The sequence below is a fragment of the Pelodiscus sinensis genome, chromosome 21 (genome assembly GCF_052426305.1).
Source record: "Pelodiscus sinensis isolate ZL-2025 chromosome 21, ASM5242630v1, whole genome shotgun sequence".
NCBI lineage: Eukaryota > Metazoa > Chordata > Testudines > Trionychidae > Pelodiscus > Pelodiscus sinensis.
This window is the reverse complement of record NC_143072.1, coordinates 12,752,673-12,770,853: the sequence shown is the minus strand read 5'-3', so window position 1 is coordinate 12,770,853 and position 18,181 is coordinate 12,752,673. Positions and strand designations below refer to the sequence as shown.

Below are 18,181 nucleotides of genomic sequence, written 5' to 3'. Positions count from 1 at the left end.
GAGCCATTTGCCACTGCTGGGAGGAGAGCGCGGCAGCCAAACTTTCTGTGGGGCTGGAGCTTGGTTTGGAGGGTGAGAGTTTTGTTGGCTTCCTTTACCCAGTAAGCTGGCTGGGGAGGCTTCTACCTGGGCTGTGGGGCGAGGCGGGGTTGGGAGGAAGGGGGGTTAGGAGCAATGTCTAATGCTAGCCTTGTCATACCCTTGCCATTTGGGTTTCCTGTTCACTGCAAGTGAATTTCTGTAGATCTCACTGAGAGGCTGTTCCTCTGATGCTGGCAAATAGATCGGAGGGGGGAGGAGGGGCAGGATCCAGAGACATCCCCTTGCACTGATGGTGGTTGGGGTGTAGCATTTCAGGAGCTAGCTCAAACACTGGTTCAGGAAAGGATGGGCAGTGCCCGTATTTGTCAGGGGAGGTTTCTGGCTGCCTTTATGGCATCCTCCTAACTCCGGATATTGTGGCAATAGAACTCATAACTCGGTCAAGGGATTTCTTGTATTCTCTCTCCCCTTCCCACTCTGCATACCCGGATTCAAAGGGGAGGGGGAGCAGGGCGTGATTCGGGCCTCAGGCAGCTGGGAAAGGGATCATTTCTCCCCACACAGACAGCCCTGGGTGGCTTTTCCCTTTCTTTCCATGATATGGACTTGAGTCAGAAGCTTGGTGTAATTATTTCTGTCTAGGGTTCTTTTCTCAGGGTTGCGAAATTCCATTTTCCAGCAGAAAACATTCTAATGCGCGGGTATTAGTGGAAACCTGAGCAGCTGACTCTAACATTGTGACTCTAACAATGTGGTTCATTTTATTTCTAGCTGTGCTGCTCCTGGGTTACTTTATACACTAGATTTCCCCCCCTTACACACACGCTTTTCCCTCCTCAGCGAAGGTTTGTTTCTGCAAAATGTTTCTCGTTTTCTTCCCTCACAGTCCATCTGCATCTCCTCTTTTGTCATTGGGCCATTACAAGGAAATGTTCACATTTGTGGCTGTGTCAGTGAACATTAAGGGACTAATTATCTCACACAAACACCTGGCAGGAGCTGAGCGTTTGTGTGTGATTGCAACACATGAAGTCTGCTGCTACATCCCTTGTGACGCACCCAGGCCTGTTGTGTCCACGCTCGGGCCGGACTGTTCTGCTGGCATTTCTGGGCCTGGGCTTTGTAATGCTGAGGAGTGTAGAGAAGAGATTTTGGGTCTCCAAACAATCCCCCAAGGAATCTAGGTTTGCGCTCCTCACACCTCTGGATATTTCCAGTGCTTTACCATTTGCCTAAAGACTTATTTATCCAGTGTGTGTGTGTGGGGGGGAGGGAGGTAAACTCAGGAAAAGGGGTGAATTTAAAGTGGTTGGTTAAATCCCATCAAACTTCTGTGTGGATCCTCACTCAGAACTAAAGGGGCCAGAGCTCAATTTAGTTTTGCCTGTCACTATATTAAGGCACGGGCAGAGCTATAACCGTGTGTCCGCTGCTTGTGAAACACCTATAACATGTCTGTGAAACACCTATAACACGTGTTTCTCTCTACACTGGCAAGAAATTACCATGTGGTCTGCACGAAAGCTGCAGTGGAAACAATTGGCATTGAGCAGTGAATTGGATTAATTTTACATTTTGTCCTGAGCTTATGGGGTTCAACAAACTTTAAAAGGCAGGTCAAATTCCTGCATTCCCTTGAGTCATTGGTGGGCCTAGCTAATTACAGCAAGGAACAGGAAACAGCGAGGCCCAATGGTTTGGGCACTGGACTAGAAATCGGGACACGGTTCTCTTCTTGGCCCTGCTGCTACCTTGCTGGGTTGCCCTTGGAAGAGATTTCACCTCACTGTGCCTTATTTCCCCATCTGTAACATGATGGTGAAGCTGACCTTGTTTTACAAAGGACTTTGAAATCTGCAGCTGAACCATCTCTGTAAGAACTGTGTGCCCTTTACCCCTCCTAGCTGGGAGTGTAGCAGAAACTAGAGCACCGTCCGCACCACCTTACAATTGCTGGTGCAATGGGCCAGTTGTGATCTTTAGCTGCTTTCTGAAGATAACACCATGAGTGGGGAAGTGTGGATTTCAAAGTGCTGGAAACCGCAGCGCAGTAGTGCTCTCTGCATCGCGCTGGAATAAATCACTGAGGTTTGCTCCAAAGGGTCCTTCACATAATAAAGGAAGATCTAACACTGCTGCAGAAAGATGTTTAACAATGTCATATTAAATGGCCTAGCATAATCCTTGGCGTAGCTCCATTGACTTCATTGAAATTAAACCCAGGATAGCTCGAGCCCCTTCATAGTTAGTTTCTAGGTGCTTAAATATCCAAAGCGGGGGTGTGTGTGTGTTAAATGTACAGAAGTTTGACACTTGCAGTAGTCACAGATTATGGATGGAGCTGTTCAGCATTTGTCAGGATGGGAGAAGTGCTGTGCGAGAAGCAGCATGACCTAGTGCATAGGGCTGGGTTCTAGTCTTGCTCTGTAAGGTTCTCTCGTTGTTTGTCCTCCTTCCCTCCTACTCTTCATCTCTCTGGATGCTCTTCAGGGTGGGGACTCCCCTGTGTTTGTGTAGCACAAGGGAGTCCTGATCTCAGCTGAGAGAGAGTGAAAAAACACTTTCTCTTGTTTCCTAACTAGCGCAATGCTAATGCTGGGAGGTGGGAGTCCAGAATGTCCATTGTGTGTTACATACCTAACCGTTCGGCTGTGCTTGAGCAGGTGAGAGTACTCCTGCTGTTGTTTTTGATTAACTGCCAACACTCCCTAGGTGTGTGCTCACCTCAGCGTGGAGGCGTGAGTCCTTCGAGCCAGCATGCCAACAACAGCAGCCTGGTTTTGCAGCACAGGTCGTGTCCGGGACTGGCCACCCGAGCTCAGAGCCAGGGGGCTGGGCAGGCTTTGACTTGGGGAAGGGGGAAGCACTGCAGCATCATGTGGCTATTTTAGGGCAGTAGCTTGAGCCCATTCTACCCAGGCTGGGGCACACCCTTCCCAGCGAGAGCACTGACACACCCACGTGACTGGGTGTCCCAAAGCAAATGTCTCTTTAGTGAGAGCCGTGTTAGATTTCTGTCCCGTCTATGATAACACAGGCCTCTGCGAGTTTTGGCCTGTCTGAAGCAGGAAGTGTGTTTGTCCTTGCCTGCTCAGTCTAAGATAAAAACCAGGTCAGGCCTGGCCATTTGCATCCTAATAGATCAATACAGAGTGCTGTGGAGAGCCCAGGCAACCCTGAAACCAATGGAGGAAAGTTGAAATGTCGTTTTCAAAAGGCCTACTGTTGTTTCCTTATTCACTCCGGCAGCTTTAGCTCAGGCCATGTCTACACTGGAAAGATTTGGCAGCGAAGGTGCTAGCGACATTCAGAAGTCACCAAAAAGAAAGTTCCCAAATGATGTTTACACTGCCACCCTCTGCCCACATATCCTGTCCCCATTGTTAGCTTCCGTGGCAGAGAGAGCCAAGCATCCCACAGTCCTAAGCACTGTGGGAACATGTAACAGCACTAGGCATTTTGGGAACAGGGAAAACCTCCCATCAGCCATTTCTTTGCTTCCCAGCCTTCCCTGGGCTTCCGGCTTAACTTTCCTGGCTCTTGAGTGGCAGTCCTTGCTGTGAACTCCAGCATCTGCTGGGAGAAATCCTTGATCCCAGACCTTGCTCCCATGCTGTGTGCAACGTGCTTAGAACACCACGCATTTCAGAAGAGCTATTGGTGCACTTACCAGCAGAGGATGAAGGTTTGGATGTGGTCCGTCTGCAGGGGGGAAGCCCAGCTTGGCGGCAGCATGAATGGCAGCACGTCGCATTTTACTGCATGGGGCTATGATTGGGAAGTGTGGATGAGACAGTGGCTGGCTCTGCTGACATGGGCTTTCCGAACTGCGGCGGGGCCAGTGCTGGCACACGCCGTCCCGTTGTAGCACCACCCCACCTTGCCACACAGGGTGTCAGTCGGAAGGGGTACTTCTCCATGGTGCTTCAGGCATGTGTGGATCGCCATGGGGGTTTCACAGACATAAATGTGGGCTGGGGTGGAAAAGTGCATGGACCGCAGTAAGGAGCGGTTCTACAGCAGGCTAAGCCAATGCCGCGTGGTTGCTGAATGTGCCTTTGGCAGATTGGAAGATGGCGGCATCTCCGTGGCAGGCTGGACCTTTGAGAGGATCATACCCCACGGGTGGTGGCCACATGCCGTGGCTCATGTGATTTGCCTGAACGTGCGGCTGAAGCGTTGCACATGGGCAGAACAATGAGACACAATGCCTCAGGCACACGGTTTGAAGAGCAGACACTGGCGCTGTCACAGGAGCCCGTAGGATGGCCATCAGTATCAGGGAGGCTCATTCTAGCATAGGAGATGTGTTTTCCCTGCTGTGAAACTCCAAGGCCGTTCGCAGTTTTACGAGGGTCTCTGTTCTGCAGTGGTTCAGCAGTATGGTAAACGGCCACGCCTCTTGGCTCACAGCGTGGTTTGCCTACGCTCCCAGCTTGTTCTTGTGGGCGTCCAGCGCATGTTTTCAGCACAGCTTTGCCCAATGCTCCAGCCCTGGTATGTAAGGTGGCAGTGACAGGCAACCTCAATGTATTTGTTCCAGTTAAAGGATTTTGCTTCTGCCTTGCCGGGGCTGGTGATGTTTCGCCAGTTCAGATACTACAGCCATGAGCAGTGTTCCCTGTAAGCAGAGCGCTTGGGCGGCCACCCAGGAGAGATTCAGGTGCCGCCCAGCTGATTGGCAGAGTGCCCACAACTTCTCACAGCCAGTAGCATGTGTTTCTATAGGTGGTGCACTTCTGCATATTCCGTGGTGCACATAACATTTATTCCGCCCACGGATGGGAAAAATGAGAGGGAACGTTGGCCATGGGGGAGTACAGGTACTTAGCGGATGCCTGGCATCTGCATTACTTGATCTCTCCTTAGCTGGCGAAAACGAGACTCGCTTTCCCCACCAGCGCTATGAGTTGAAAATGGTAAAACACCTGAGCCGTTTGCGACACTCTAACGTCCGACGTCGCTACCACGGCTGATGTTGCGGGCGAGAAGAATTACAGGCGAGGCGCCTGTGTGGCGCACGCTCTTCTGTAGGGACCTCTCTGGAGCATCTCGGTGTCTTTGCAGTCGGAGAGGAGAGCTGTGCCCAACTTGTCTGTCGCTGAAGACGTATGTTGTAAGAGCCTCGCTCATCTGTCCACTTTCCTGCGGCTCGGGTGCATCCTTCAATACTTTCCGCCATCCACAAACAAAGTAATGGCGCGATTGCTTGCATCTCTACTCGGCATGGGGATGAGCCCTGCTCGCCACTGCTGGGTGCATAGTGACAACAGGCGTGCAGCCCCGCAGGACAAAGCTCCGTACAGAGTAGTGAGGTTGGGGGGATTTCCAGCAGTCGCATGCTGGGATCACGGACCCAGAGGGTGAGGATTTTAGGCAGCTTAGAACTTGAGAGACGACTTCCAGAGGGGACGTCACTCTGTCCTGTGTCCTGCGTGGTGAGAGGAAGCAGGTGGTTTTGGTTCAGGGTTCATTGGCATTGGTAGAGCGATTCTCCAGTGTGTGGTTGCTCATTGAGCCTCCAAAAAGTTCATCACTTGCATTTGGAGCAGCCTCCTCACTGTAGCTCTTCTGGGAGCAAACCAAGGAGGGTGGTGGAGGGATTAGCACAGCGAGGAAAGGAAAAAGGAGGGGAAATGTATCCGGGAGAGACTGCTGGGAGGAGGCCAAATCCAAAGAGAAATGTCCACTGGATTTTAGTATCTAATCCATAGCTCTTTGCAGTCACTGGGGGTCTTTCCAGGGACTTTAGTGGGCTTTGGCTCATGTCTTTAGAGAGGTAAACTGGTGTCACTTGAAAAGATTGAGAAATTCTGGACAGCTTAGCTTGTGGGGGGGAAACGAGAACTAGACGGCTGGGAAACCACCATGATTCAGAGATTTCTAGGGCCAGAAGCAGCCCTTCAAATCCTTTCATCGAACCACCAGTGTAACTCAGGGCAAAGGATTCCTGTATTGAGCCCATAACTCCAGTGTGAGCTAGAGGGCATCTCAAGGTAGGTAAGGCAGGAGCAGAAATGGTGGGGGAGGGAGCAGGGCCGTGGCTTCTGAAAGTTATTTCATAGAAAACCTGCTTTGTGCAATATTTTGAATCTGATGTTTCCTGGTGATGGATTGGATTTCTTCTGGCACAGAACCTTCTCCTGGTGTGTGCGGGGGAGAGGAGAGAGGGGATCTGTCCCTCCCCGAGCCTTTAAGCTGCTTTAATAATCTGACCCATGCCTGGCCCTCTGGTCAAAGTGGTGTTGCCCCTGCTTTCGCTCTAGTATCTTGTGCAAGATATGCCCTCTTCCATTATGCTGTGTGCATGCCTGTTGCTTTCTTCCACCCGAGAGATGGCTGCATGTCAGGGTAGGGCTGTAAGCGAGTTGTCCGCTATTCGACTACCCCCTAAGTTTATGCTTCTCAGGTGGTCGAAAGGAGTTCTCGACGATGTGCTTCCCCTCCCACCGCCTGACTTGCTGTGTCTGTATGAGAGGCAGCAAGTGGGAGAGGGGACAGGAACCAGTGCTGGGGGGAGCCGGCTTAAAAGCCAGTTCCCTCCCAGCACTGTCTCCGTAGTGCCATCTGTCCCCCTTCCCCTGCCTCTATTAGAGGCAGCGGAAGGAAGGTTAGGGGAGGCTGCCTACAAAGCAGCCTCTGCTCACAGCAGGCCGAGGCTCGCCACAGGCAGAGGCTGCTCTGGCAGCTGGACACCCCCTCCCTCCCCATTCACAGCAGCCCTGTCAGCCTTGTCCGCAGCCTTAAGAATATAAGAGCGGCCAGACTGGGTCAGACCAAATGTCCATCTAGCCCGGTGTCCTGTCTGCCGACAGTGGCCAGTGCTGGATGCCCAGAGGGAGGGAACACGACAGGTAATCCTCACATGATCCCTCCCCCGTCTCCCGCTTCCAGACAAACCGCGGCATTCCTGCCCATTCTGGCGAATAGCCATTGATGGGCCTAACCACGCAGTCCCAGCTTATGCTGGTCCAGGACGCGGCGCCTCTGCATTTTAAATGTAGTAGGAGCCCAGCGGCTCTCACTGGGAGAGATGCAGAGCCTCAGAGGTCCAGAACTGGCACGAGTCGGGACTGCTCAGTCCCAACTCCCGCTGCGGCTCTGCGGAGGGCCCCTTTATCGACTCATCGTGTAATCGGTACAAATTGCATCGACTACACGATGAGCTGGACAATCACCATTTAACATCCTTATCTCAGTAGTCTTGCATGTCTGTGGTTTGGTGCCCTGCGGGGTCCTTTGGAGGTGACAGGCCCGGTATTACTGTCAGACATGAGTATTACCGTCTGATATTGCATGAATCGGGATTAGCTGCGTTTCTCAGTGATGCAGGGCCTGGCCACCGTCCTACTTGGCTGTTATTCCATCTCAGACTGACGTGGTCTCTCAGCCCCAGTGCCTGAAACATCAGAGTTGGATGTTCCCTTTCCATTGATATGGGCTTTTTCCACATGGGACGCTATCATGTGGCAAGGCAGGGTGTGAATCTACAGTGCGAGAGTGGAATCCACGTGGGACATGACTGTGTGGCCAGCGATCACGCTGTAGATTCACACCCTGGCTTGCTCTCCTTTGGTCTCCTTTCCCCACTCCGCATAGCCCAAATCCTCTTGCTGCGGCTGTGACCACTTGCATTTGTGCATTTTCCATCTGCTGCCTCGCTCTCCTTCCTAGTCCTTGTCTGCAGAACTCACTTTGAAACTCCATGCTCTTGCATGTCACTGGAACCTCCCCTCTTCATGCCTCCCCCCCATTCCTAAAGGATTTCCCAGTGGGCTTGTCAGACACCTGAATCCCATTGGCTCAAAGGCAGTTGGACACCTAACTCCTTTCGGTCTCATGGACCTCCCATCGCTTTCCCATTCCAGTGCGGAGTCGTGGATAGTGCACTTGGTCTGGATTTCACACCAGACTCTGCTACTATGTCATCTCCCCAGGCTTCATTTGCCCCAGCTGTGAAGCAGCATTCACCTTCATTGTAAAGTGCTTTGAGATCTACTGCCGAAAGCGAGGTGTCCTTATTTTCACTAGCATTAACAAGTGCTGCACGTCGCCTGATCCCTTTCTGCCTTTGAGGTATCTCCAGCTGTACCTTGGTACATACCAGAGACCCAATTCTGCTGGGATTGACTTTGCTAGGTACAATGGGGAAATGTAACTAACACACGCACTGTATTCTCAGCAGCCATTGGGCAGCATACCAAGCGCCATGTGTCACTGAATTGCCTCCATCTTGTCTGCTATCCATGTAGTGATGTTAAATATTTTGTGGGTTTTTTTTCTCCCCAGTATCCCAAATCTGCCAGTCGAGATGTCCAAGCCCAGCAAAGTGAACCAAGCCTTGGCAGGTAATGATTCCTCCCCAATTACTTGTTTTCTCCCTAGGTTTTTTTTCCTTTCCTTCCTCACTTCGCTTCTGGTAAGTATTTGGACTGTCCTGCCCTGTAGACAGGGCCTGGGCAGGATAGAGGATAAAACTAGTATGCTTGAAAAGGTACAGAAAGTGCACATACCAGCGGCTGGTTGGCTTCTCTCTACCCCACAGCTGTAAGTGCTTACTTGGCTTTGTATTGCTTTGGTAATAGGAGGGAGGTCCCTCCCTTGTTTTCTACAACTTTACTGTTTGTTGACTTGTTACCTAGGAGCAAAGGCTGAGGGGGGGGGAAGGAGCTCTGCTGTACAGCCAGGCACTGGAGCCTAGTGGTTGGAGTCATGCAACTGGCACTCGGTTAGCAAGTCTGTAGATGAAACTTGAGCTGCAGTAGAATCCAACTTAACCCCTGCAGTTAAGGCGAAGGAGTGGGAGGAGGAGCCTACATTTGTTGTTGAAATCTGCAGTTCTGACTCTGAATCCACCCTGGAGGCAGATCTGTTAGGGACAGAGGAGTCCATTGTTACATGGTTGCTTTTCAGAGTAGAATTGCACCCTACCGTCCCGCAGGGCAGTGTCTCACTCATGAGCCCTCACACGGTTAGCAATACAAGCACTGCTAGCCCACCGCCCCGAGGGTGGAACATGTGCCACTCTTCATTCAACTAACATAGGAGCGGCCATATTGGGTCAGAACAACGGCCCATCCCGTCTGCCATCAGTGGCCAATACCAGATGCCCCAGAGGGAGGGAACACATCACATGATCCCTCTCCTGTCACCCATTTACAAACAGAGGCTAGGGACAACATTCCTACCCGTCCTGGCTAATAGCCATTGATGGACCTAACCTACATGAATCTATCTACCTCATTTTTGGAACCCTGTTAATGTCTTCCTAGCCTTCACCACGTCCTGTGGCAATGAGTTCCACAGGTTGACTGTGCGGAACTAGTGCAGAGCAAATGGGATTCTATTTTGGTAGCCTCTTCTGAAATGGGACGCTCTTCTGCATGCATATGTAGTCCCTGCCCTTAATAGTGCACTACAGTGCCACACCCAACTGCAGCAAGCTGCTGTCCAATGACTCCCCCTTAGATGGCAGGACATTTTTAGTACACAGCAGCACCTCTTCTGCTCCCATCTTATTGCACGCTGAGGCAAATACTCCACACCCCCATGTGTCTGGGGCCAGGTTTGTAGTTGTGTTGTACGTCTAGAAAGCACCTTGTGCGCTTTTGGTGCTGTCCAGTTAGTTGTAGTATCTCTTGGAACTCTTCTAATGTTCAGCCAATCCCATCCCTCTGCTAAAAATTCTCAGACCTGCTCTAGATCTGAGAGGTTGGGCCAAACTCAGACCTGGTGTAAGTAACGTTTCACCTTTTATATGTGCTCTGAATTTGGCTCCTTGCTGTATGTGTCAAATGGACCCATTCTGTAGGCACTATTGTGAAGAAGAGTGTTTAAAGGAAAAACCTGGGTTAGTCATACAGGTTCAGATCCAACAGCCCATGCTGAAGGGAATTGCAGAATCGGAGCTTTATCAAGAAATGGCTGCTGGTAAGTTGTGTATGCGGGCCATCCATTTTCGGTTTGGAAGAGGCAATTGGACTTGATCAGATCGTTCAGATGATGTCATGCTCTAAAACAGAAGACCGCCCCCCCCCCCCCCCCCCCCCCCGCAGGAGGTAACCAGTCAATAATGTCAGGCTTTTACCCCCAGCTTTTGTTTAAAAAGTCACTTTGGCCATCAATTCCTCTCCTCTTGGTGGAGGCAGGGGGTGCAGGAGAGAGAGTTGTTAAACGCTTTTTGAATCTCGTTAGTTTAAAAATAAGGCCAAGGTATGTGAAATCACATGAATAGCAGCTGACATGATAGACGCTGCGCTATAGGAATCAAGAGATGCTCAGACAACAGCATGATCAATGGGAAAAAGCTAGCTTCTAAAAGGCAAACACTCTCCTTGTTTAGATGTGAATCTTTACTGGACCAGCCTTTAATTGTAGCTGAGGGCGGGTAATCTGTAATGGAAGCACCATGTTGCCTTTTGTTAAGTGTAGAGCAAGGTCTGAGGACGCTACAACAGTACACAAGGTTTCTTTTTCAGCAGAAAATCTGTATTGGAATGTGACTGTCAAAAGATGTTACAGAGGAAGGGTGTGGGGAATTTAACTAGTCTGTGTAAGGAGAGGAAATGCCTAGGAACATCCATGAAGAACAGCAGAGACGGGAGCTTTGGGACAAGAAAACTTTGTTTAATTGACGCAGCCTTGAATGGGTGACCTCTCCTTCCCTCTGATTTGACTATTGTGTCTTCGGAACTTCTCTTTAGAAACTTGATCCATTTTATCTGAAAAGCCTCTGTAGATTTTGATTCCCCAACTTTTCATGCTTCATATGACTTAAGGCAAAGGTCCCCTCCTTGGCCAGATTTGGCGTGCCACTGCACAGTTCTCAAACCATTCTGTCCTGCGAGTCAGCCGAAAGGGCTGTGCAGGTCACTGGGGATCCACAGGGCTCTTTGAGCCTCAGAGGCAGCGCAGAGCTGGTCTGTACCAGCAGAAAGAGGCTCACAGCTGGTGCTGCTTTTGATACCTTTTCCTCTCTGGCTTCATGCCCTTCAGGACTGGAAAAGAGCAGGCGCAAAACTAAGCCTAGTTCTGGACCCCATTAAGTCTTGACTCTAAAGTACATTTGAACAAAAACTGGTGGCCGGACAAAATGACAGGCCGTAACTTGCTTGCACATGCAGCACATGCTGTACTTGCCAGACCCAGTTTAGGTCTGGGCTCCCTCATCGTCCTTCCTTGCACAGCACAGAATAGTAAGAATGGCTTTGACTGGGAGGCATTAGAACCTTGATCACTGTGACTTTACCCTAGTAAGGCTATCCTGGCTTACAACACACTTGTGTGCACACACAGCATGCTGAGATCTGCACTGTACTGCAGGTCAACTTCTAAACTCAGACAACAGGACCAATAAGCGCAGCCAAATTGTCTGCCAGAGCAGCTCCGGCGGAGCTATGTCAGCAGAGAGCTTGGTTCTGACACCGGGGCTGGGTTTACACCAAAGACTTGATGCTGCTACAGCGACGTTGCTCAGAGGTGCAGCAAATCCACAGCCACGGAACTCCTGGAGTAGACAGAGCTGTGGTGACGGGCGGGCTTCTCCGGTTGACATAGCTGCTGCTTTTCAGAGAGATGAAATACCTGCGTTAATGGGAGAAGTACTCCCATTGGCATAGATAGCGTCTTCACTAAGCTTTCCAGCACTGTGTGTAGACAAGCCCCAGTCGTGCATGGCTAGTTGAGTAGCTCTGACCGTACAAACCCTATAAAAAAACCCTCAGTCTTCATTTGTGGCTCTCCCACAGTGGAAAACGGGCAAAGAAATCCTTTCTGGGCAGTTCTGTGCTCCTTAAAGAGCTATTGCCACTCACTAGCCAACCCTAAGGAAAATGTAGCTTAAATCCCATGACTCCTGTGCAATTTCCTATGTTTCATCCCCACAAACAGTTACAGGATGATCCGTTTTGAGCCTTGTCATATGCCCCCTGGTTCTAAGGTGCTGAGGACACACCTATAAATACTTGTCATTCATGGATACAAAAGTAATTGGTTCCCTCCTCTTGTCAGATTGGTGCCAAGAGTCCCAGTGATGAGACAGTATAAAGGGTGTCACTGGGTAGGTCTGCGTTGCAATCGGAGGGCTGCTTGGGTAGGTCTCGATTAGCTTTAATCTACCCAGACAGCTAGAAAGAGCCCGGACTCTGCCGTAGAGTGGGCTTGGACGAGAGCGAGGGGCGCAGTTCCCTATGTGGGGTATTGATCGGGGTCCCGCTGTGCTGGGTGAGCTAATACAGCCTGTGTGGCCGCAGCTTGCCTGCTATTTTTAGCGGTGCGAGGTAAGTTAAAGCACCTGGGTATGTCTGCAGCCACATCTCTGATTGCAGCGGGGGCAGGCCAGCAATTTCCGGGCGCTGAAGTGGAATCAAGTACAATAAGCCAAAGTTGCAGTAACAAAGCCAGCACATCACAAAGTTGATTAAGTGCTGAGATTTCCTGTGTTTGGTTAGAAGCATAAGGAGGAAAACAACTGCTGGGTTATGCAAATTATTCAGATGTGAGCAAGCTCAAGCAGTGGTGCACCAAGTGACTGGCCTCTTCCTCAGCGAGTCCCTGCTTGCAGGAAGGATGTGCTTTGTCAGTGTCTTTGGGCTGCGTTTGATTGCTCTGCCATGTGTCTCCCCAACAGAAGACAGACAGTCAAGGGGAAGGAAACAGCCTAGTAGTTCTAGTCCATCTTCCTGCCTTCACACGGGATACTCAGAGGAGAATCTCTCATGGTATCACGGGATCAGCGTGCTTTATGCTGAGTAGTGGTGGTGATTCACCACCTGACATGCTGTGTAGGTATAAAATGCTATTTCATTTGTGATGACTCCTTGCCACCAGTGTGTATTGTTCATCTATTGCCTCCATCACACCCTGGGATCAGCATTGCTCTGCTAAAGATTAGCGGATGAAACGGAGATTCTGTGCTCCACAGGAGGCCAATTTAGACTTGCGTAACGACCCCTTGTGGCCATAAAAATCTCTTAGCTCAATTTTTCAGATTCCCAATTCTGCCGTGCCTGTGCTTTCTCGTAGCGTACGCCTAATATTTCAGTGCTAGCCTCTTAGCGCCTTCATTAACTTTTCAGTTCCTTATCCATTGTGCACTTTTGAAAGTGCTCCTGTGCAGCACTTTGACCACGGGCAAAGTTCCTTACAAACGTTAGCTGATTATTTACCGTAATCCAATTGTTTAATAGAGGTGACCGTTGAAGGGAGCGCTACCATTTCTCCTTTGCCAAGCTCAGGAATTGTTTACATCCCTGCCTGATCAGAAATGTATAGGCTAATGTATTATCAGAAACCATTTTGCCAGCTGGCTAGAACAGTGGACCAGGGCTCAAAAGCCCTGGGTTCTTTTCCTGGCTCTGCCATGGGCTTACAGGGTAACCATAGATAAGTCCCTTCTGCAGCCTGTGCCTCATTCTCCCCATCTGCCAAATGGGGATAATGACACTGCCTTCCTTTGTCAAGTGCTTTGAGATGTTTTGCGAGGTGCTGTACAAACACAGAGCAGGATAGTCTCTGCCCCAAAGAGCTTCCAGTCTAAATAATGTGAGGCAGATGGCTAAAGACCAATAGGGACATACAGGGAAACAATGAAATGCTGCTGGGTGACAGGTGGTGGACTCAGGACACAAGCGCGTTAGCTGGTGTTGAGTGCTTTGTAGGCATCGTGGCGAAGGAGGGATTTGAAGGATGGCATTGCGGTGACTTTGCAGATGTGTGCAGGGAGCTCCTCCCAAGAGCCAGAGGCAGCCTGGGACCCAGCGCGACCGTGTTTGTTTGGAAATGTAACAACTGAATGCTTTGGTAGTACGGAGAGCAAAATATCTTGCCTCCTTCTGCAAGTGAGTTATTCCTAGGGCTGATAGTTCACAGCCTGGGTTTGTGAATCCCCCCACAGTCGTGCCGTTTTGACAGTCTGGACTTGTTTGTACACCAAATGGCTAATAAATGCAGTAAAGCAAATTGTCACTCTTGAGTGGCATTCTGACTCCAGACTCATCAGCTGCCTCTCCCCACCAGCGCAGAGGGAGCATTATTCGCCCTTCAGCCAGGTAAAAGAGACAAGGGGAGCGGATGAGCAGCCAGTTGGTAAGAGCACGGCTGCAGTGGCTGAGGTTAAGAAGGCTGGAATAAAATAACCCCCCTACTCTCCTGTAACAAACAGAAGGTTGTGTGCCATTGCAGTGGCAATGGTTAGGATACTGTACGAGGATTTACAGTCGCATCCTGCTCAGTGCTTCCTGGAAAAGAATGCGCACCCTCCGCTCACCCTACACATTGAGGGTGCCCAGCAGTTTTTCAGGAGCCGGATATTTTGTCCAGGACTAAAATGAAATTGGATTCTGACAACTGACTTCTTTCTGTGGGACGCTAACGGGCCTGATTCTCAGCTTTGCGATCACTGACAGAGCTCTGACTTTGGTGGGGCTACGTTGCTTTCTGACAGCTGAGGACGAGTCTCTCTTTACAAACACCCCATGGCTGCTGGGGCCTCGCTCTGCATTTCCTGTCCCGTTGCTGCTGTTTGAGAGGCGCGTGTATTCTGTGTTACTAGCTATGCTTGTGTGGAAGCTGTTTGTAGATCAGGTGCCGTTTGCTAGTGAGCCATTTTCACATGTCTCTTGATAACAGGACCGAGGTGAAAGGAAACACAAAGATTAACAGCTGTCAGAGGTTTAGTTAAAAGATGTTTCGTGTCTGTTGGAGTCTGGCTGTAGTTTGTGCATGTATTCTGTGTCTAGATCTCTCTGATAAAACTTCTTCTCCAATCCTCTCCGTCCTATCTCTTCTATCTTTTCTTCCTCTTTCCTTTTCTCTTATCTTCTCCCATCAATCTTCCATTTAAAAAGGGTTGCCTTGTTTCTTACATCGTCTTTGTGTTAGTCTGGCATGCAGTTCTAAAATGCCCATCATCCTTGTTTGTCAGAGCAGTAATTTGTGTCCCTTTTGCAATGCTGTGGAAAGGATACAAATATCTGGCCCGATTCTTCATTGCCTTGCATTTCTTGTCATCTCTGGTTGCGAAAGTATGGACTGAGACTTGGAAGATCAGAGTATAAATCCCAGCTCTGCTGTATACGTGTAGCAGGTGACCTTGGGCAAGTCTCTTAATTTGCTCCTCTTCCACATCTGTAAAATGAGGTTAATAATCTTTCTTGTCTTCCACACGGTCTGGAGCATTCCCATGGCTTTTGGTAAGATGCATAGGTTGAGAGGCCTTAGAATCAGGGGCTGTCCTTAGCCATACAAAAAAATAGAAAGGGAGATCTAGGAGCTATTGTAGTGTTTGTGGGCGGGTGTGCACAGGAAGCTGTCAGTGCTGTGCGTGAAGAATTCTCATTGGATAGCATTTCCTTTGTCCTTGCATGGGGTATTTGACTATGCAAAGTCTGTAGGACCTCTTACTGAATGCTCTTTTAAGAGGAATAATTAATGTTAAGATGCTGCTTTTAACAAGTCGGCCATAGGACAGTGCTTCCTTGCAGCTTGAATTAGAAAACACCTAGGAGATCCAGCTGCAGTCAGGGGGGCTGCTGGAACGCTTGAAGCTGAGCATGTGCTTCAGGGTTTTAATGAATCGGAGGTCAAAGTGCAGACAGGAGGTCCTAGGCTGTGTGAGGCCTAGAACATGAGAGTGAGCCCAATTCGGCTGTTGCACTGGTGAGTCCACTGTAACTCCACTGAAACCAGTAGAGCCACTCCAGGTTTACACCAGTGTAACTGAAAGCAGGGCCCCCCCAAGTCTCAGCCCCAAGGAGCTTACAGTGTAAGGAACAGATGTTGTGGTCAAGGTGGGAGGGGGCAAAGGAGGTAGCTGACCCGGGGCCCAGCAATTGTTACTGTGGCAGCAGCCAGAGCCCTGGGCCCTTTAAATCGCCGCTGGAGCCTTGTGCCATGTGCTCCTGGCAGTGCTGAGGGCAGGCTGGGGGAAGCAGGGGTGGCTCCCCCCCAGCACTGCCCCTTCCACTCAAGGCCCTGCCTCTTCTGAGAGCATGGAGCCGGCCCACCCCCCAACCTTGCCCAGGGGCCCAGCCATTCTGGCTGAACCTCTTGATGGAGGAGTCAAGAGTACACGCCCCCTTGCAGAGCTGAGACTTTAGAGACACTTCCCATCAAAAGAGCAGAGTCCTAAGTCTATTCTAGTGCACTCACTCCGAGAGGTGTGAAGACAAAGCTTCCACTAAAGCAATGGCTTCAAGTAGCATGTATCAGATACACAAACATATTCCTCCACTTTAATTTACCATCTAAGCTGTTCCTCCTCTGGATTCTCCAGCTCCTGTCCTTGCACTGAATCCAGCTGAATCCCCTTGCTCATTGATTTGCTTTGCCAATAGCTTATGTTCTTTGAATCAAGGGGTTTTTAATTTTTCTTTGAAAAATTTGTTCTGTTTTAAAAAATAAACGTATTTCCGCATTGTTTCCTTCCTGCATGTCGACCTGGTGTCCCCCGTAGGCATGACGGCTATTCTGATGTCCGCCACCGGACTCCCCGTGCGTCTGACCTGTGCGTCACAACCTGCCAGCACCCGTAGAGCCACTAAAAAACACAGCTCAGTTAAGGAAGGGAGGAAAGTGTCCAAGAAAGGTAGTTGCTGCTCGAACTCTATTTGCTTCGATCTCCTTCTCTCTCTCTGCACTTGTTACACACTTCCTCTCCTCCTCGGCCTGCCTTTCTGCATTTCACATGATGAACTTGCCCCATAAAGAGCTCCTCTCCCTCACTCGAAATGCTCTTTGAGACGTCCAAAAATAAGATTGTAAAGTGGACCCTGCCTCTGACCCAGCCCCCTGCAACCAGTAACGAACATGTTGAATGAAAGTTTGGCAGGGAAGTCATGGATTCTGTGACTTCTGCAGCAGCCAGTGCAGCTGGCCCGGGAGTCACTTGGGCACCTCCTGGGTGTGTCTAGACTACAAAGATTTTTCGAAAAAAGTAACCTTTTTTCGAAAAAAACTTCCCCTGCTTCTAGACTGCTGCCTCATTCTTTCAAAAGTAAATCAAAAGAACAGGGCAGTTTTTTCGACGGTGGAAAACCTCGTTTTACCAGGAATAACGCCTTTTTTCAAAAGCGCTCTTTCGAAAAAAGGTGCTATGTAATGCAAACTGTGCTTTTTAGAAAGAACGCATCCAGACTGCCTGAGTGCTCTCTTTCGGAAAAGCGGCTTGCTTTTTCGAAAGTACTGGTTGTAGTCTAGACGCTCTTTTTCAAAAGAGGCTTTTTCGAAAGTATCTTTCGAAAAAGGCTTGCTGCAATCTAGACGTAGCCCCTGGGCCAGCCAACTGGTGCTGCTCTGGCAGTCTCAGGCCACTGCGCCCTCCCCCCCCAGCAGCAGTGGGTAGGTTTGCCAGGTGTTCAGTTTTGAACCAGACAGTCCGGTATTTGAGCTTTCTGTTTGGGAAACAAATTGAGAAAATACCGGACATATAAATGTCTGGTATTTTCTAATTAAGTAAGTTTTATTATTATCATGAGTATCAGTTTGTAGTTGCGCACTGCCTGGCTGGTAGACACAGTCACGCTGCATGAGCATGTCTACCAGCCAGGCAGTACGCAACTACACAGTAGAGAGGAGCGGGGTGGGATGGAATCCCCAGGGCTGGACTCACCCGTGTGCCCCGCTGGGACCATGCGCAGGACAGGCAGCACCCTAGGATCTGTGTGCGCCCAGGCCAGCCCCCCGCCCCCCCCCCGGGCCAGACCCACTCCACACCAGCTGGTTCCCTCCCGGCCAGACCCACTCCCCCCAACCCCCTCCCAGCCAGCCCTGCTTTCCGCCGGCCGGTTCCCTTCCTCTTCCCCCCGGCCAGCCCCGCTCTTCTCCCAGCTGGTATTCGTTCTCCCCTCCGCTGCACCCTCCCGCCCCCCCCCCCCCCCGCCAATCTGGTAACCCTAGTAGCAGGAGTTTGGGTGGGTGGGTGGGAGCACAGGCTGGGTCCTGCTTATCAGAGGGGTTCCCCAGAAGCGGCGACATGTCCCCTCCTTAGCCCCTGGCGGGAGGTGTGGCCCAGGTGGCTCCGCACAGCCGTGGAGCCTGTGTTTGGGGAAGAGGCAACATGTGGAGCCATCTGGCTGCACCTCGGCCTAAGAGCTGAGGGACAGTTTGCCGCTTCCAGGGAGGTGCGGAGCCAGGTAGGAAC

At 50.5% G+C, this 18,181-nt stretch overlaps 1 protein-coding gene across 7 annotated transcripts in view; it reads left to right on the top strand.

Annotated features, from left to right (window-relative positions):
* The window catches only part of DTX2 (deltex E3 ubiquitin ligase 2), a 62,183-nt gene that overhangs the window by 23,626 nt on the left and 20,376 nt on the right, over positions 1-18,181 (top strand). For 6 of the 7 annotated variants that reach the window (XM_075904958.1, XM_006117230.5, XM_089772212.1 and 3 more), the window contains 2 exons: positions 8,332-8,390; positions 16,496-16,627. In XM_075904958.1, coding sequence (XP_075761073.1) covers positions 8,332-8,390; positions 16,496-16,627 — 191 coding nt within the window. The remainder of the gene's footprint in view (positions 1-8,331; positions 8,391-16,495; positions 16,628-18,181) is intronic. The other variant, XM_075904959.1, reaches the window with a different exon arrangement.